Source organism: Zosterops lateralis (assembly GCF_965231275.1).
Source record: "Zosterops lateralis genome assembly, chromosome: 1".
NCBI classification, from domain to species: domain Eukaryota; kingdom Metazoa; phylum Chordata; class Aves; order Passeriformes; family Zosteropidae; genus Zosterops; species Zosterops lateralis.
The window spans coordinates 118,469,390-118,489,925 of NC_139762.1; the positions used below are offsets into that span (position 1 = coordinate 118,469,390).

A 20,536-nucleotide genomic window follows, 5' to 3' on the forward strand; every position below is an offset into this window, starting at 1 on the left:
TATCCAAGTATCCCAGTCTCTCTAGTCAGAAAACCTTTACTGCATGTTGAATCCTTACTTCTGGATTTAGTTTTAGATTGTTGTTCAAGAGGGTAAACGTTGCTTGCTTATCTCTGTTTTGTTTCATCCCAGCACTGCCATATTAGCTGGTGCGGCCTGTCCTGCATTTAGCTCTGTAAAGCTGGAGCAGGGGTATTGCTATAGATTATAGCTCTTGCACTGTTGTCATTCTCCCTGTTTTCTCAACCTCCCACAAAAGAAAGCAGAGTCAATAGGACAACATCTGCAAACTACCAAATGCTAAATATACCTGCTCTGATTTTAACCTAGAATTTAGTCATGTAAACAGCTGCACGTATGCCAAAACCTATAGCTTCTCCTCAGGCACTGGCACAGTACCTGAAAAATTAAAAACAGGGCATCTGCTGTGTGATTACACAGTATGTCACCTAACTGAAAAATTCCCAATCTTTGTATTCTCTCTTGTGGGAGCTTCATAGGTTCTTTTTTTGTTGAGATGCCTCTGAATAGCAGCACAATGATCTTATGTATCCACTTCTCCTCCCGGTTATGTATCTCATGAAAACTTGCTGGAGATGCACTCTATCCCATAATCCAGATTATTAATTAAGTGGATGAACAGTATTAGATCCAGTACCAACTCCCATATGTATCCCTATAAACTTGCCCACCCAGACTTTGTGCCAGTGATCAAAACCCTGTGAGCCTGGCAGTTCAAAGAACCACAGAATGACTGATAGGGGCAGGGACCTTTGGAGGTCATGCGTTCCAACCCCCTTCAAGGCGGCTCAGGTAGGGCCACCAAGAGCCAGTTGCCCAGGACCACATTCAGATGACTCTTGAATATCTCTAAGGATGATTATCTCTCTGGGTAAGGTATGCTTGTGCTAGGTCAAGCTCAAAGTGAAAAAATTGTTTCCTGATGTTCAGGAGGAACCTCCCGTGTTTCAGTTCATGTCCAGTGCCTCTGGTCCTGGCCACTGGAAAGAGCCAGTTCTCTCTGCTTTAAAATAGAATTATCTAGGTTGAAAGAGACCTTTAAGATCATGCAGTCCAACCATCAACCCAGCACTACCATTGTAACCCCTACACCACTAAACCATCACCCGGATTCAGACAGCTCTTGAACATCTCCAGGGATGGTGGCTCCACCACCTCCATGGGTAACCTATTCCAATGCCTGACCAGCTGAACAATGAAAAAGAAAATTCTTATATTTCATCTTATATATCTTATTCTTATATCTGAATCTCTGCTGTCTCAGCTTAAGGCAGTTTCCTCTGGTCCTCTCACTGGAGGGACAGTAGAAGGGACCAGTCCCTACCTCGCCAAAACCTCAGGGTGTTGTCAAGAGTGATGAACCTGAACGTCCTCTTCTTTAGACTAAACAAACCCAGCTCCCTCAGATGTTCCTCAGAAGACACATTCTCTAGTCCTTTCACAAGCCCTGCTGCCCTTTGCTGGAAATGCTGTAGCACCTTTACTATCTCTCTTCTAGTGTATGTGTAAATGGATGAGATCCAGCCCTTTCCCTATCCAGAACCTCCTCTTCCCCAGGCTCCAGAGCCCCAGTCTAGGCTAAACTGACCCAGATATATATAGTAATGATAGCAGATTGAGTTCCTGTATTATGAAATGTGTCAGGTTTTGTCAAATACAATAAAAAGGATATTTTCTACCAAAAGGAATGCAGGCCTTGGGATTTGGAGTTGTACTTCTGAAGCAGCTCATTTTTTTCATCAGGTAATATGATCATCCAAAGCTTAGTACTCTAAATCTTACTGCAATAATTCTTTTAATTGGCTTGATAAACCTCAGTTCACCAGTCCTTGCTGGAAGTCCAAATCCTGCGTCTGGCACTATTTATGGAATTTATGCCATCAATTTCATTTATTTATGGAATGAAGTACCAGGGCTGTAACATCACAGTCTCACAGGGGAGCCAAACTGCACTAGCAAATGGTGTGCAAATCTGCGATAACTCACTGGGACAACAGGTCTTACAGCTGTGTTATGTATTACCTCCTTTGTAATGCAAAAATAAAATCTTTTTATTGCAGTAATTTGAAAAGCAATGGAAAAGATAATCATTGAGGCAATGTTATTACTGTAACAGAATAAATTCTGTTGTGTGAGAAGGGAAAGCCTATCAGATAATATAATTCACACAGATTAGCATAGGTGTTGCTGCTTAGTCTCCTAGGGTGAAAATCCTGCCAGTGTAGGATTGCTGCCCTTTACTGATAATTCTGGTTTACAACAACAGCAAATTTTGTCTCTTTTCAGTAGGAGGTACTTTGTGGAAACACTGCCAGAAATTTTTGATGTTATGTGAGCAAGGAAGTGTGAGTTACCAAGGCCCATGAAAACATAAGAGCTGCCAAAAAAAAAAAAAAAAAAAAGCCTCTCTTGATTTACAGGTTAGTGGTGGTAGTCAAGTGCATAAATGGAGCTAATAGGTGGTAAGTACCCTGAGGTGCATGTAGTGAAATGGCTTAATGGTGCTTGCACAACAAATTAGTGGTAAACTCCAGATTCAGTTATTAGGTTGCTGTTTTCTGGCCATGTGTCTTCATCATGTATAGTGAAACATGTTTTAAATTGTGATTTTGTATTGTTGACAGAACATATTTGTTTGCTTTTTAGCTGCACAAACATTTCTGCAGTTCCTTCCAGTGATCATGGAGCACCTGTGCAGGAAACTCTCTAGAGTCCAAACAATGTCATAGCAGCTGAGTGGGAATTCTTACTGTGGAAAATAAAAATGCTACTTCCACAGGAAATTCCTAGTCGTCTATTCCCATAGCTGCCATAATGCACTTATTGCTACACGGCCTTTATAGATGGCCATAAATGGTTGCTGACCCACACCTACCTTGCACTCAAATTACTGATTTTTCAGCACTCATAAATCAGTGTGCTGTCACTGGCAGACACATTTATATCCTACATCTAGCAAGCTTTTGTCTTAGAGCAGCATTATACTGCTGCTGAACAGAAACAGTTCTATTAGGTATAGGGTGATGCTTAACTTAGCTAATAATGAAGAAGAGACTAATATTGAGACACTACTTGGCTTCTTCTCAGGTTTCATTGCTTCTTGGCAGAACAAAAGTGTTTCAAAATCAGCATAGTTGGCAAGTCGTGCATTCCATTCATAAGGAGAAGTTACTCAGTGATGGATGCCATACCAGGCTGAGTATGAGAATAACAGTGTAGGCAGCAGGTTGAGGGAAGTAATTCTTCCCCTGTGTCCGGCACTTCAGAGGCTGCTGCTGGAGCACAATACCCAGTTTTGGGCTCCTTAGTACCAGACAGATATTGAATGAGTCCAGCAGGGAGCTAGCAGGAAGCTTATAGGGTACAAGAAATGGCTGAGAGAACCAGATGTGTTTGTTCAACCTGTAGAAGAACAGGCAGGAGTGGTGCTGCTGTCTGTAATTCTCTACAAATTATGGAAAGATTAAGCCAGAATCTTCTCAGAGTTATACAGTGGAAGGATGATGGGCAACAGACATAAATAAGAACATGAAAAATGTTGATGGTGTATGGGGAAAAAACCCCATAGGAGTGGTAAAACTCTGGAACAGTTTTCCCAGAGTAATAGATACTACAAACTCAGCTCTGTAGATTTCTCTCATTATACTTTCTTTGAGTAGGATGTTTAACCTCAGAGTGGTAGAGGCCCTTGTAATCTATGTGATGTTTTTGATATATGTTACTTTAATAATATTTTATTTCCTTACAGACCCCACTATAGGGGTCAGGAAAAAGTATTTTATAACTACAGATGAACCCACACTGATTAAACAAATCCTGTCTGATTGACTTTTCTCGATTAAGAACTTGTTATTATCTGGACCCACAGTTCAGGGAAATGAGACATAGCCTCCAAATCTAGATTTACCTAGACAAAGTATTTTTGAAGCACTTGCACTAGCAGTTGTACATGCGAAATAAAGGAACTTTCTCATAGTCTCAAAGGGCTGCAATCAGCTTGCCCCAAAATTGAAGAATGTTGTTGTCTTGAACAAGTTTTACCTGAAGTGCAAGGACTGTTGCTTTGACTATCTTTCTTCCATTATAAATAGCAATTAGCTAGTAACAAAAAAGAGCAATGTGTTACTTTTTTTAATCCCAACCTTAGCACTTAACATCATGGACCTTTTCCCTTATAGGAAGGGTAAGATAATAAACATGTACCAGGTCCCAGTGATGTTGCTTAATGCCTGAATGGTAGTCATTTGGATCATACCACAAAGATAAGGTTATTTTTAACATTGATACATCAAAGTTGTTGTATTACGGAAACTAAATCCTGGAAGTTAGAGGAGCTGAATGAATAAGTTTGTATTAAAAAAAAATGTTCCACATCCTTGTTCAATCAGCGTTGCCTGACAGAAATTTCTACTGCTAGGGTTGACATTTCAGGGTTCACTGGGGACAAACAATGTGAATATATTAATAAAGTAATATATGTTATTATGATAGGTTGAAGTGAAAGGGAAGGTTAATAAGAAAGTCACTCAGAGCAAATTATCACGTTTTATTAAAAGTATTCTACACTTAGTATTATTTTGTAATCATTTTATGGTTGACAAACTAAGTATATTTATGAAGAAATCTGTGGTTTTGTTTAGTTCATAGATTTTTGTTGGTAGTGATTTTCAAATTTATTTTAATATTTTCTTTCCTTTTTCTACCTTTCTAGGGAAGAAAAGTGCATTAAAACATGCAGTAAAATATCTTCTTCCCATACACAGCTAAAATAGATGGGTGATAGTTCAAGTAGGGTTATGCTTTTAGTCCATATTTCATCTGAGTCTTTAATGGTCAGTGAAGCTAATAGAGCTATGATGATTTATGTCAGCTGATGATCTAACCTTGTGTTGTTTTGTGGTTGAAGCACATGGCTTGGCCTGCAGGGCCTTGTCTTGTTCCCTGTTTGGACAAACAAAGAACATCCACATATACATATCATAGTTTGTCTGTGAACTATCTTACTATAAAATAATAGGTTGCCATTGTGGTAAACCTATCATTTGGATTTATTATTATTATTATTATTTTTTATTCTGCTTTTAAAAACAGAAGGTTTAAGTTCTTCATATAAAAACCTAGCATATGAATACTGGAACACTCTGCTGTACTTGGCCTTGATCTCTGGGCATGTCCAGTCTTACTCTGCTTTTCTGTTGATAAGCTCTAAGTTTTTAAAGCCTTCATTTTGGCAGAGGCTTCATCTTCTGACAGCAGAAATCCTACCTAGGGAAGAAAAAAATTCTGATTTCTCTGTAGTAGTTATCATTCTTTCAGCTCTTTAATAATGAAAATGCATCAACCATAATAAAATCCAAATTAATTTTTCAGCTTAAAGTTGTCTTTTCTTGATTGATAGGTCTTGCTAGAGCTCTTAGTTTGGAATAGTTTCAAAATATTTTCTGCTCTGGTCTTGTGCTCTCTAAAGGGTTGGAGATGTAAAATATCTGCTTTGGGTATCATCAACATTAAATCTCTCGAGTATAATAGCAGTTTGTTCTGTACTTTCAACTTTAACCAATGAACTCAGTATCTCAGCTGTTTTTTATTATCTGTGGAAGTTGCTGCATGGCAAAAGGAACTCAGAGAAAAGAGGAGCTTAGCTGTCATGTACCTTATAGCACATCGTAACTTGAACAATCTGTATTTACTCTTGGTTTGCCAGAGACAGAGAGATGGTGCAAGTATTGGTTACTTAAAAGAAAATGGAAATCTTGAGACCAATCAAATGCCTTTTGTTTTGTATTAGTATTGCCAGTGTGACTTGTGTTCTGCTTACATCCATGTCTAGCTTGCTTCTGGACATCTGCTTTATGTTACCACTCTTTGCCTGCTCCCCATCCTCTCTCTCAAACACATATTTGGGAGCATAAAAATAATTTCTGACAAAGTATGAATTGAGGAGAGCTTTTTTTTGGTCTTGAGCTTTAAGTTAATTGAAATTTGAGGATCCTGTATCGCTCAATCCAGCAATTATAGCAAAATACAAACTTTTTAAACCCAATTAAAAGCATTGTTTAGTTTAAGATTAATTTAAGATTTTCATCAAATATTGACAGTATCTTACAAAATGCATGCAGTGACTAGAGAGATTACTGATTAATTCTACACTTCAAAAAAAAAGATTAAAAAATACCTAAGTCATTGTCCAAGAGTAAGAATATTAAAATACTTGAGAAAACTCCCCATCTTAACAAAGATTTTTGTTAAATAAAATATTTAATGTATTAATCTCTGAATAACAATAGTAAGTCTTTGCACTCTGAGGGACAAAAGTTCCTTACTAAGATGTGATAAAAATACCTCTTGTATCAAAGGTATTTCAAGCTGAAAGGGAGCCTTCAAGTGGGTCTAGACATAATGTACTTGCTAAAATATAATGGATGCCTGTAAAAGTCAGATACAGATCTGTCTTATAGCTTGTACCAGCTGATGAATCTAATGTTCTTACCACCTCCTGTCCTTCAAAATAGTTGAATATGTTTATATAACAGTTCAACAACTAGTGTTGGAAATTTATGGATGAGTTACTGCCTTGTGATTAAATATAAGCCGACAAACATGCCACACTCTTTAGAGAACTTTCTGTACATCAGCTAACATTCCTGGAAGCTCTTAATCAGTTTCTTCTTATTATAAGATTGTTTTAATTTTTTACCCTAAAGTAAATGGAATGGAAATTCATTACACTTTTTCTTTGTATCATACTTTGTTTATCTGTTAGCTAAAAGCCAAAGAAGTGGTTATTTTTCTGTCATTGTTTCTACATAAATCCCTGTTGCTCAATCTCTCTTTGGTTGCTTTGCAGAGATCCCATGTGCAGATCAAAAAAGATCTGTTTTAATTGATCAGCTACGGCTTCTCTCGCATGGTGATATAAAGATGGCGAGCAGCATTAAACACCTTGTACTTCTTACCGAGATGGGTTTTTTGACATTACTTGTGTAAACAGTATTCTTCTTATTTCAGCTTGTGTGGTTTATAATGAATTTTATTTCAACTTTTTACCAACTTTAAAAAGGTTGCTAAATAGCTAAGATGAAGAGGCTGTAATTAGATGTCCTCAAATTGAGGTGAAATAATTGTTTGCAGCTGTTCTTTCTGTTCTTCTGCTTAGACATACACAAGGGGAGGGTTTAATTTAAATAGCTTTCATCAGGGTACCCAAGTTGGGGTTGAACCTTGAGGAGGCTGTTTTTATTTTGTAATGGTGGTTTCAGGTAAGGGCAATTTCTTCCTGAGCTAATTAGAGTTTCTTGAGGAAATCTTGCTATGCATTTGTGTTAATACATGGTCTTTTAATATCAATTTAAAATCAAAAGATACTTGGACTAATTCTGCTCCTGTCTTGGGATTCTATGTGCCTGCTGGCTTACGCTAGATAACCTTCTGAAGAAAAGTGATCTGTAGTGATCACTTGTCATTCTAGGACTTTGGTGGCTTTTGCTGCAGGATTTCTTAAAGGTAAAATTTATCCCCATAGGAAAAAGCAAATACATTCATTTAAGTAAAATGCAAATTGCCCTTTTTATTAAGAGCTAGAATATCTATATATAATTTTAGTTTTATTTTTTGATAAATCAGGTTTGGATTATACTTCAGTAGTTCTTTCCATGCCAAGTAAAGCTGAATGTTAAGATTTTGTTTGCTACAAATGCTTGTGTGTCCCTTGTGCTGGTGGGAATAAAATTATTGAAAGCCTTTTGGATAGATACACACCATCATAAGAAGCTTCTGGAAAAGTTTTGTGGTGAAGTCCTGTGCATTCATACTTGGGAGAGCAATGTTGTAGCAGCTTGGGGTAGAAAGTCTGGTTTGGGGAAGGAAATCAGCTTGTTACCTGCAGAAAGCATTTGATTATATGAGCTCACTATTGATGTTGATTTACAGTGAGGATTCTAACTTACTATGCTTGACATTTAAATGTCCTCGTGGTTAAAGTACCATCATCTTTCTTCCAAAATGCCATAAAGGAAGGTGTCTTGGTTTGAACAGACAGGTATCTGCCAAGGAAGATTGGAGTCTCCCTTGGAATGTAAGCCACCCCCCCCCCCCCCCCTTTTTTTCAAATTATTATAAATTTGCGATTAAAAGGCTGTCAGGCAAACATTTTGGGGATAGGTATAGCAGTTCTTTACCAGGGATATTAAAAATACAAATGTTGTAGTACAAAAGAATAAGCAAACAAATAAAGAAGGAATCCCAGAAAAAAAAAACACCTGACAGAGTCACAAATACAACCTGACACCCTGTTGGTCAGGGTGTTGGAAACAGTCCAAAGTCAGCCCTCCTGGAGTGGCAGATGTGGTCCTGTTGGAGGCAGAGATTATGATCCTGTAGGGCCAGGGGTCCCAGAGTGGGTCTGTTCTTCCTTTGGGAGTCCCGTGGGAACACCAGAGTGCCTGGTGACACTTGTGGCTCCTTTTTATCTAGGTGGAAATGGTTTGCCTTCTGCTCTCTGGTAGAGCATCTCACAATAGATGATGAAATGTGTCAATCCATTGGTGAGCTTTAATGGCCCATTAACAGAAGATATTCCCATGGGGGCAGTGAAAGACTGAGCAGAGATAAGGAACAATACCCCACCCGCTTTTTAACAGCTGGCTTGTTATCAGGGAAGGCAGTTACAGATAAGATAAAACCTCCCCAACCAAGCTTTTGGCCATCTCTTTGTTTTGGTCAATACTCTTTAAGTATCCAAAACTTAGTCTCCTTGGTAACTTATAGGGAAAAAATTCTTTGAAGTAAAAAAGGAGCAAGCTTAACCCCCAACAGAAGGTTATAGAACTGATTATTTTGATTCATTCTGTACATGTAATGACTTACCTTTAAAACCTGGTTGGTGGTTGCAAAGTTGGTTTGCTGTAAATTCTGTTGTGAATAAACAGACAGTAATGTGCCAAAAGTGAACTTTGCAGTTTATTTACTCTCCAACACTTGCCTCATAACACTTCACAGCTAGTCCCATACATATTAACCTTTTAATTGCAGTGTGGTACTAAAACCACCTGTAAAAAACCTGTTGTTATTCTGGTGAACTTTTTTAGTGTTTGTTATTGTATTTTTTTTTTTTTTTGCATGGGCCTCTTAGTAATTATTAAGGCGTTTTTGTTCTTTAATTTAAAAAAATTGTTTCAGCTCTCTCTGAAAAAAGACAATTTTAAACTCTTAGCTGGACTGAGGAATCCTTTACAGTTCTATAACACAAGATAATGTGCCCTGCAGAACACTTGCCTTCATTCTTGTGTGATACTGGAGCTGTCTTGCATTGATACCCACAATCCAGTGGCAACGCAGAAAGAAATCCATGAGGTTTTCCCATAGAGACCATAAAGATTGTGGCAGATCATTGAAGTTTAATTGCTATCATCTGTCATGCATAAGATATTTAATAAGGAATCTTGGTCCAGATCATCAGATAGGACACAAAGATGACTAAGGAAATGGAGGACTTCACATATATGGAGAAGCTGAGGGAGATGGAATTATTCAGCCTGGAAGGGAGAAGGTTCATGGGCAATCTTATCCTAGTTTCTAAATGCTTGATGGGAGGGAATGGTGAAGAGGGAGACAGATTTTTCTTAGGAGTGCCAGCTGGCTGGATGAGAAGCAATGGGTACACATTAGAATCATGAAATTCTTGGTTTATGAAGACCTTCTTTTATTTTTTTAACTGTAGAATACTGGTCAAACACTGGCACATGTTTCCTATAGAGACTTTGGAGTTCCATCTGTGGAGTTACTCAAAACCTGGCTAGACAACCTGTCCTGTTGCCCTGGGCACTCTGTTGCAGGAGGGTTGGACTAGATCTGAAGAGGTCACATCCAACCTCAGTTATGTGTACAGGCTATATGTGTTGCCATATTTTTTTCAACAGGATTCTAAGAAGAAATCCAATTTGGGCCTCAAATACCCTAGGACCAAAATAGTTCTTCTTGGATTCCAGAGTTATAAAATTCCATGGGAATGGTGTGATTTTTTCCATTTTCTCCAAATCAGTGTCTTTCCACCTAGGGAGCAAGGATTGCTGTATCCCACATGCTAGCATAACTAATACACTGTTTTACACAGGACTACCTGTCTAAAATACAGAAACAAGTTATCTACTAGTCAATCATCCTGGTACATCACAGTGTAAAATCAGCTGTTTAGCTGCTTAAAATGTCTTGTTCAAGCTTTTTTATCCTTTGTCTCTATATTCTACCTTTTTTCTACTTTGTAATTTTTTTGCTTGGTTTTGGTGTAGTGAAAACTACAATTGGAGCAATTTAGCTTTTTCCTGAAACTAAGGGAAAAGAGTAATTTGCCCCATGTCTTTATTACTTCAAGCAGGTTGTCAGGAAAATTGGCTGAGCCTATAGGCACGTATGTTTTCCATAGATTGTGTCTGGTACTCACAATGACTTTTCCTATCATTGCACATCTGCTGTGGGTTTTGCTGGGTTCAGTGGCTTTAGATGAGTCATAAAAATCTCTTGTGTGTTGTCCCTAATGCTTTTGCTGGCCCAGATAGCTGGAGCTGCTTGGTTCAATGAAGGAGCATTGTATGAGGGCAGCAGGAGTGTAAACTAGGACAAGAATCACTTTGGCTTTGAGGTCTTCTGGCAGTGAGATACAAACATGCAAAGGGAAGGGATTCTTGATTTTTACTTCTATAGATGATGGGAAAGAAATACTAAGCTGCTGCTCCTGCCTCTTTTAGCTATCGCCTTGCTTGTGAGTGTCCATGGGACAACCAATGGCACATGGCTGAAGCTGAGAGTACAGGGAAATGTCTGAAATTAAAAAAAAAAAAAAAAAAAGAAAGGAAAAAAAAAAGGTAGTGGACCCTTGTTTCTGCTTTCCTAAAAGAAAGAGAGGGTGCTTTTTGACAGGAAATTTAACAAGTTTGAGGCATTAGGTTATGACTGAGGGTAGGGTGCCCCTGAAGAAGGGCACCCATATGCTTTTAGGAGTGTGAAGTTAGCATGTTCTACTTCAGTGGCTTTGGATCTTTTTTCTGGTTATCACTTGAGAGCAATATCATGGGGTTCAATGGGTGATTAGAAGTATGATGCTAATGCTTCTGGGTGATTAGAAGTATGATGCTAATGCTTCTTGATGCATTAATGCAAGCAATTGTAAAACACCTATTCTCCTCTATAGGATCAGGGCAGATGCCACAGAACCTCAGGACTTTGGGGCAGTGTCTCACTGGTTATGCCCACCAAGAGGGTGAAAAGAATTTGAGCTAATCATCAGATAGGTTGTCTATTTTAAACATGATTTCTAAAGAAAGAGGTTTCAGTGAGCTGTGTTTGGTTTTTCAATTCATCAGTCCATTTAAACCAAATTCAGCAGGGCCATGAGGCACTCTAAAATGTGAAGTCTTGATACCTGTGAAAATCAGTGTCTGTTTTTGAAATGGACTAGTGCCATATTGAGAAAGGAGCTATGTTGAGGTGAGCAGGAAAGTTTCAGGTTTATCTGCACGTGCATAAATGGCTGAGAAGGTTACATATGGTAGAATTTGTCTCAGCAACTGCTGCTCCTTGCCTTGGCTTTATGCACAGGAGCTGTTTTTGTTTGGGAAGGGGAGGATGCAAGGAAGTAGGTCACATTCAAAGAAACAGACTTTTTTTTTTTTTTTTCTTTTTTTTTTTCTCTGCTCTTTGAGAAACTTTTTATGGGAAGTGTATCCTCTGTTTCACAAAAAATGTCTGAGGCAGACAGTTTGATGATGCCTAGTTATCAGAACATAAATGTCTTTGCTTATTTTCTCCTACTAAAGGACTCCTCTCACTGCCTCAACTTGTTCTGCAGCTGTAGAAGAGTTTTACTTTCAGATTTTCATTTTATTCTGTCCCTTTAGGATGCTGCAGGTTTAGAAAGAGAGTTGATACGGAACATGTAAGTTTGAAGACTTGTATTTTCTTTCCAGTCACAAACTGAAGAGCTAGCCAGAGAAAACTTCAGCTTTCATCAGTGGTCTTCAAATTCACATGATAGTCTCCTTGATATATTTCAGTCTTCAAGAAATAAATTCCCCTTTTCTAAAGTAGCTGTATACTTTTTTCCCAGCTGTTTGAAATACCTACTGAATTATATTTTATCCTTTTAATGTATCATGCAAATCTGATAGGCATGTAGGAAAAGTGTATAATGTGGATTGTTTATAGCACTTTATTTCAATAAACAAACAAACCAGCCAACCTAACCCCCCCTCACTATCTTCAAAGAACTTCTTTGTAGCTGCTCAGAGCATGCTTAGCTGTGTGTGTTTGTTGGGGAGCACATCACAGCCCGTATTTATAACACACAGTGTAACATACATCTCGTGGGAAGGTGCGGAAGGGGAAGCTGAAATGGCTCTTTGCTGATGATAAAATCAAAACACAAACAACTGCCGATTCCCTGGCCGGCCAGCTCGCTGGGACATTTTTATAATTCTTTTACTCTCTTGTTGGAGGTCTCCAATTAGCCTCAAACTGGAGCTCGCAGCTTGTGTGTGAAACAGGCAGCTGCTGGCACGCAATCCTCCCTCAAGTTGTTTCCTTTCCTTTTTCCTGAGATTTAGCGAAAGGGGGGGGGGGGGAAGGGGTTGGAGTCACATGGATACAAAGCTTTTGATTAATGTCCAAGTCTGTGCTGCTGCTGCTGCGGCGGCTTTCCAACCTCTCAGCGAGCAGGGCGAGCTGGGAACCAGTGACCGCTCGTTTCCTCCGGGCTGTGTCCTTTTCCTGACGGGAAAGGAGCGAGTTCTGGGGCGGCTGGTGGCCTGCGGACCTGGGGCTGAGCGGGGTGAGTGGGTGAGCGGGGAGAGCGGGGCTGGGCACGGCCAGAGCCGGCCCTCTGTGTGTGTAACTTGGCGGGGTCTTTGTTGTCCTTGTCCGCAGCGCCGGGCTGGGAGCAGAGCACCATCCTCCTCGCCGCACCATGACAGAAGAAAGCAAAGGAGAAGGCAAGGGGGAGAGCGGGAAGGACTTGGAGAAGCAGCTCCGCTTACGCGTGTGCGTCCTGAACGAGCTGCTGAAGACGGAGCGGGACTACGTGGGCACGCTGGAGTTCCTGGTGTCGGTGAGCGCCGGGGCAGGACACACTGCCGGCCGGGAAACGGGGTTACCCCCAGCTTTGGCTTAAAGGAGAGTAACAGGTTTGCAGACAGCCGGAGAGGGGTCGTGCCTTGCCCCATCCCCCCTCCCAGCCCCATTCCCGCATCTCCGCCCGTGGGAGCGGATGGGGGTGATGTGTTTGGCTCTCCAAAACCTAAGGGATGTGTGGGGTTGTGCTCGCTTTAGGGCGCCGCAGCTGCACTAGTTGGGATGGTGTTGGAAAGGCAGCGGTGCAGGGGGAGGGAGCAGGACAGGGGGACAGGGGGGGCTGGTGTGCAGCAGCTGCTGGGCATTAAAGCCACATGTGGCGTTCACTCCTGTCTTGTGATACAGGGTCAGCTGGGCATTCTGCTGAGCCTCCTTCTACATTGGACCATCACTATTGATAGGATTGTTGGTGGCAGGTAATGCCCTAGTCAGAAGGGCAGGAGTTCTCGCTCTCTCGAAAAGCCAAAGTGATAAATTATTGCACAGCAGATGCTTCATTTGTGCCTGGTGTTGGTAGCATCACTTTAGGGCTCTGATGTTATAAATATGGCCAAATCAGCTGCTGCAGATTGCAAAAGTTTTCACTGTAGCCCCATCATACATTTCTCTTCTCCTGTCCCATTGAGGAGGGGAAATACTTCCAACTGCAAACTTCCTGCTTTGCTGCCTTGAGAATTGTGGACTTTCTGCTTATTACCATGAAAGAGGAAATTCTTAAGTTGGCTGTGACAGGGAGAATAAAAGCACAGACATTGGAGTGAAATAAGATCTACAGAGTAGCTTATTTTCTCCATATGTTTATCCTCAGCAGAACCATGAAAAATGGTAAATGGTCCAATGTGGTGTGTGTGGTGGTGTTTTTTTTTTTTTTTTTTTTTAATTTAATGTGTAGGCTATATATTTGAAAAAAGAGGCTGTGCAATTATTTTTCTTGCTTCCATTTAATGATCAAGTTTTACTTATTTAAAAAAAACCCCACCCTATTCTAAGGCAATGTTCTTCAATATTTTACCTTAAGCCACAAATTTGGTGTATGCCAGAGTCTTGGATTTCAGCAAATTTGAAGGATTTTTAATATCTTTAATTTTGAATTTGAAGGTTTTAGACGTAAGATATTTGGGTTCAAGACATAAGTGCTCAAATTCTCCCAAGGATCAGAATCTCTATGTTTTTCAAGTTCTATCCAGACATTGAAGTCAGTAATAAGTCTTTTTTGTAGTTTGGATCAAGATGATCTAAACAAGTCATGTGGAGAAAGAGAGAGTGGTTGGTGTTAAATACTTGGTTCTGCATCATCTTTTCAGATTCATTAATGATTGTGGGCAGGGTTCAAGTGACAGTCCAGAGAAGTAAATCCTTCACAGAGAAATGTCACATGTTCTAATTATACCTCAACTTTGTCTGAGGAAACAACTTCTGAGCTTTCTACCTGCTAGGACTGCTGTTGAGATCAGTGGTGGTGGTGGATTTATGAGGGCCATGCACTGGGGCCAGTATGGAGACCATCACATTGATTTTACTTAAGCCATCAAACCCATCATTGCGTGAGGGGTTTGTGTTCCAGGCAAAGTTAACAGTGAGGCTTCCAGGTCATCCCAGCATCGTCAGTGCTGCTCATTGTGATAGAAACCACATTTCCTTTATGAGTGAGAAGCTGAAGCCAGTTATAGTCTCCCTAAGAGTTTGCTCAGAGTACCTGCAGTTTTCACTGTAGTTAATAGGAAATAGGGAATTCACTTAGATAAATTAAAAAAACCTTGTACATGGCTAGAGGATGAAGAGGTTATAAAGAGGAAGTGACTTGCTGGTGTCTGTCAACACAGGAAATGCTTTGCTGGTTTCCCTACACTGGAAACATACCTATTATATGCTAGATTTATTTAGATTCTTTTCTTTACATTGGAATTAAAGAGTATTGCTCAGAACAGATTTCTAGTTGGTTATAGTTATTTAAAATCTTTTTTTCCCCCTACTCCTCTATGATTGCTTATCTTCCACTTATCATCAGTGTAGTGAGAAGTAGCTTGGTTGTATGTTCTGTCAAAAGTCTGTAACACTGTAAGGTGCAAAGCAGATTTGATGTATTTGTTACTTTATTAGATAGAAGTAGCTGAGTAGTCATATCCATGTGTATTCATTCACCTCTTCTTTTTTTGGCTTTGTGCTGTGTAAATACAGCATATTGTTTTACATCTGCACTCATCACAAAACAAATCTAAGTGGAAAGGTCTGGTTGTATTAATATTATTCTTTCGTATCTCCTGAATCTTTCAGTAATAAACTGTAGTAGTGTAGTCTGTTGAGATTTCAGTGATACAGAGCAATAACAGTTTTGGGCCAATTGCAGTGAGGTATGTAAACATATGTGAGGTGGATGAACTTGAGTCGCACAGTAGTGGCAGCAATGTTGGAAGGAGGAGGCATGCACAGGAAATTATGAATAAATGCTTATGCTTTTCCTTCAGATGCTTCATTGTAACATTTAAAGTGTCATTGCATTACCAGAGTTTTTGCTCCTTCTAGCATTTCTTAAAAGTAACAAGTGATGCAAGAATTTACTTAAGACACTAAAACGCCTTTTAAAACTGGATCTGTTGATGGAGGTTTTTATTTTTTCAAATAAGCTACAGTATTAAATTTTTGTTATGAACAATTGATACTTTACTGGCTAAATTAGCAATTGGATTTTTCTGCTTCTGGATGTTCTTGCTGGTGATCATCTTGTTTTTCTGTGGCACAATCTTTGTTTTCCAATGAAAGAGAAGCTTTACTTGCAAGAATAGAGGAAAATCTTTTTTTCTAAGCAAAATGCACTTTCTGGAGGGGAGACAAGGCAACAGTTGGTGAATATTTGCGCCGTCTGAAATAATTCTCTGTCACCCAACTGTGTGACTGAATAATTAATAATTGCCTTAAGTACTTATGGTAAAGATGCTTTAAAAAAAAAAGTGACATTATCAATATGTACCTTATCTTTTTCATTCTTTATAGCAAATTACCAAATGTCTATTTGGTAATTTGGTATCTACTGTGATCTGAGTAAACATAAGGAAAATTTCCTATGTTGTCCTGTAAGCACAATTAGCCTGGAGAAAAGGAGACTGAGGGAAAACTTTATCACTCTTTACTAGTACTTGAAAGGAAGCTGTAATGTGGTAAGACTCAATCTTTCTTCCCCAGCTAACAAGTGCCAGGACAAGAGGAAATGGCCCCAGGCTGCTCTAGCGGAGGTGTAGGATAATTATGTGTGATATTAGGAAAAACTGATTCACTGAATGGGTGTTCAGGCATTGGGATAGGCTGCTCAGGGAAGTGGTGGAATTGTCATCCTTGGGGGTGTTCAAATAACATGTAGATGTGGCACCTGGGGACATGGTTTAGTTGTGAACCATGGTAGTGCTGGGTTACTGGTTGAACCTGACAATCTTGGAGGTCTTTTCCAACCTCCTTTCAGAGATTCTATTCTATGACTAGCTAACTACAGCAAAACTGCATAAAGTTTTCTAAATTGGTCTGTGATTTTGTACTTGGGAATATATAATTTTTAATGAGAGTTTTAAAAAAAGTTGGGGTTTTTTTTGTAATTTGCTGAATGTTTTCATTCAAGGTTTCATTTACTGTGTAATCAAGGTACTCACTTGAATCCTCAACACAGCAGTAGTAAAGAGACCAGTAAAACTGTGCATAGAAGTTGATGAGATGTTAAAAAAATATTTAATAGTAAAGAGTTGCTAAAAAGTGTCTAGTTTAATTTGTCACCTTATTACCTGATATAAGGGTTAGTTCTTATGTTTGTGATTTACACTAATTGACAGGCCAGTAAAGGCAAACCAGGCCATAAAGAATTTTAGAATTTATAAATGCATGTATGTATGTATACCTGTGTGTATATACATATATAAAGTGTACATATATATTTTTTGGAAAGAAATTTTATTTTGGAATAGAAATTGGAAATGTAACTGATCTGATACACTTGGTACTTGAGGAGATATCCATGGAAGTAGAGTTTAATTTTCTATGGCAGAGATTGTTTCTCTGGCGCAGTTTCGTGTTCTGACAAATTTGACGTTGATGGGAATAGAAGCAGATGTTGGCACTCCTGTAAGCCTTCCCCACGGCCTCAGCTGGGGTGGCTAGTTAGATCTTGAAGCAGCTGGGGGAAAAAAACAAAGCTAGTTTATTATGTAGACTATAGTATGGTTTACAGAGTCTCTCAGTGAATATATATGTTTCTGCCAGTTAACTCTCAAGTATCAGTATGATTTTATTACATCCTGCTGTACTGTCTTCTGCTTGCACTGAAGTGAACAAATGGTTAGTTTCCTTTAAATGTGCCCTGTTAAAGGGAAGCTGAATCCTTGCTTTTCAATTGGCATAAAGATATATTGTTTATGAAGTTTATTGTGCAGTCTTTTCAGTGTCTCTGTGACCTCTTTGGGATCTGTATTCTCCTGCTGAGCCTTCCCTGTCTCTTGGCTCAATACATATTTCTCTGATTGTTGAGCAGACTAATTATTTGGAGAAGTGGTCCAAGCAATTGACACTTCAGGTAACCTTTATGGTCAAATTCAGTGTTACTAACCCTGACTAGCAGTAGAGGATTTATGTTACAGATGAAAAGTCCTCAGATGGTTATGCTATGTAATAAAGTTAGATATTGGGCTTTCCACAAAAAAGAAAAATTTATAAATGATCTTTATGGCTGTGGTTTGGTACAAAAGCAATGTGTTGTTTTTACAAAAGCAGTGTGTTGTTTTTTGTGTGCATGTGTATATATATCACAGAATACCTTAAATTGGAATGGTCCCATAAGAATCATCTAGTCCCACTCACTGAATATGTTATATGTATATCTCAATTACAATGATAATTACTCATTTCATAGTGCTTTTCATAATTACATTTATATTTTATAAAAGAGATTTAAATGAATGGAAGGGAAGGGTTTTAGCTAGCTGCATTTTTTGATAAGGTTATGTGATTTCCTTTCTCTTCAGGAAAAGAAAAACAACATTCTATGGCTACTTCATCATAAAAAGTCAAAAGGAAGTGCAAACACAATTACCATAGAAAGTCAATATTTTTTCCATTCACTTCCAATTTCTGCTGTTTTTAACTTGCTTAAGTGTTAACAAAAAATGTGAGCGTGGCATTCTATTTTTATTTGACTTTGCTTGTCTATATAAGTGGCACTACCTGTGGTCCCTATCAGAGTGAGGGTAACTGCTTAAAAGCTGTTTATTTCTTTGTAACCCCTGCCCCAAGGTTGAACACTGCTTTATGGAGTGGATTAGCAAGAAAGATTTTTTTTTTTTTTGTGTGTGTGTGTGTGGGTCTTTACTAGGTGAGCGCAGAGTTCATGCAATGTAGGACAATGGCAAAAAGCAGAGTTTTTTCTGAAGAATTTTCAAGTACATATCTTATCTTGCCTGGAATTGGAGGGATTTATGCTAGACAAAGACAAATGTTTCATACTTTTCGATGTATCCTCTTACTGCTCTCAGATTGGATTTTATTGTGAAAAACTCTTCTTGTTGAGCTGTTCAGTGAAAAGTTTAGAATACTGAAAGGAGAAATCTTTGTTCCACAGCATTTAAGAAACTTTTCTGTTCTTAAGCCTTATTGTAGACTAACATGTAATCTTTTGAAGACTATAATGTGCTCCGAAGTGTTGTACAACTTCATGATTTATTTGTATTTGCAGTGTTCCAGTTAGTCCTTTGCTCTGCCTTATAGCTCAGTCTGAACTCTCCTGACACACGTATTTCACAAATTTGTAGTGTGAGCTGCTAATTTAGAAGAGGCTACTTGAAGGGCAGCATCCATCAAAACATCCAGGTTTAAGTTATTCCATGCAGCCTAATGCTGTTGAATAATATGCTGTTTGCAGTGATTTCAAGTATTTATGGAGACATATTTTTCAACTCCCTTTGGTAGTAATTTTTGTCACCATTTTATAAACACCAAGCTTTAAAACTGGGTATCCCGAGGTTGGTTTGTATTTATTTGGTAAGGTTAGCATGAGGAGTGATTTTGTCAATTAGAGGGAGTTGAAGTCATTGTATTACAGCATGTGAGAAATTGTTCTTTACATTGGAAACCAAAAGGAACTGTCTTTTGGCCAAAATGAATCCAAACTGGCTGTAGTTGACCTAAGATACTGGTTGGCATGGTTTGCTAATCTGTAGAAGGCTATAAACATGTATCTCTAAGAAAAGTATATGTCCCTGATTGGAAAGGAATTGGATTACCCATGAATGAAGTATGGGTTTATGAGCAAGGTAATGAATTTTATTTAAATCTCTATCTTTTAATACAAGTGTCTTGAAGAACTTCTTGTACTCACATCGTCATGCACATTCTTTTTCAGAAATTTTGTCTAGCTATTTTTGCTTTAGGACCCATCTACATGTGTGTTGGTTCAGTTTTCTGTTTGGGATTGAGCAGGATTATCACTGTCTTTGGTGAACATGTGGACTGGTATGGGATTGGCTACTCAGGAGGAATGCAAGAATGAAGATAGCAAAGTGGAGTCACCACTCCTGGAGTTGTTCAAGAGGTGTCTGCATCTGGTGCTGGGTGATACTTTTAGTGGTAGAGTCCTGTGCCTGGGATGGAATAATCCTGTTCACCTGTGCAGGCTGGGGGCTAGAAAGCAGCTTTACAGAGGTTACTCTGGGAGTACTTGTGGGCAAGAACTGGAATATGAGTCAGCACTGCACCCTTGCAGTGCAGAAAAGAATCAGCATCCTGGGACATTTCTAGCAAGGGTGTGGCCAGTAGGTCAAGGGAGGCGATTCTTTACCCTCTGCTGTGCATCTGTGGGACCTCCAAGAGTCAAATTTTGACTCCCTAATTGAAGAAATAATTTTACCTACTGACATAAGTCTGGTGCTGGGACCAACCAGCAAGGTGAGGAGGGGCCAGGAGCATATTGCTGCAAAGAGACTGAGAGAGCAAGGTTTCTTTGGCCTTGAGAAGGCTCAGTGGAATTTTTATTATTGTCTACAATTCCCCGATGGGTAGATGTGGGCAACATGCAGCCACATTCCTCTCAGAGGTGCACAGTGGAAGAAGGAGAGGCTGTGGAAAATGGGAATTCCAATGTGATATAAAGGGAAAAAATATTGCTTACAATAAAACTGGTCAAAAACTGGTATAAATTGCTCAGAGGCTGTTTTTTATTTTGGGTTAAAGGTCATCTAGGGAAGACTGGACTACCTGTTCTAGTTGACACTGCTCTGTTCCAGCAATTGGGCTAGATGACCTCCTTTCCAACCTCGATGACTCATCAAATTGCAATTTATTGCTATGACAGAAAAAAAGGCTGACTGAAGTTGAAGTTTCAGCCAGTTTCAGAACAGAATTTTCAGGATTGCATTTCTACTTTGTT

At 39.1% G+C, this 20,536-nt stretch overlaps 2 protein-coding genes across 3 annotated transcripts in view; one reads left to right on the forward strand and one right to left on the reverse strand.

Moving 5' to 3' along the window:
* CPA6 (carboxypeptidase A6) overlaps nucleotides 1-12,978 on the reverse strand; it is a gene marked incomplete at both ends in the record, with an annotated part of 126,282 nt that extends 113,304 nt beyond the window's left edge. The window contains one exon of the mRNA XM_083859022.1: nucleotides 12,716-12,978. Coding sequence (XP_083715148.1) covers nucleotides 12,716-12,978 — 263 coding nt within the window. The remainder of the gene's footprint in view (nucleotides 1-12,715) is intronic.
* The window catches only part of PREX2 (phosphatidylinositol-3,4,5-trisphosphate dependent Rac exchange factor 2), a 171,934-nt gene continuing 164,118 nt past the window's right edge, over nucleotides 12,721-20,536 (forward strand). For both annotated transcript variants that reach the window (XM_083860958.1, XM_083860959.1), the window contains exons 1-2: nucleotides 12,721-12,841; nucleotides 12,937-13,117. In XM_083860958.1, coding sequence (XP_083717084.1) covers nucleotides 12,977-13,117 — 141 coding nt within the window. In that variant the 5' untranslated portion in view covers nucleotides 12,721-12,841; nucleotides 12,937-12,976. The remainder of the gene's footprint in view (nucleotides 12,842-12,936; nucleotides 13,118-20,536) is intronic.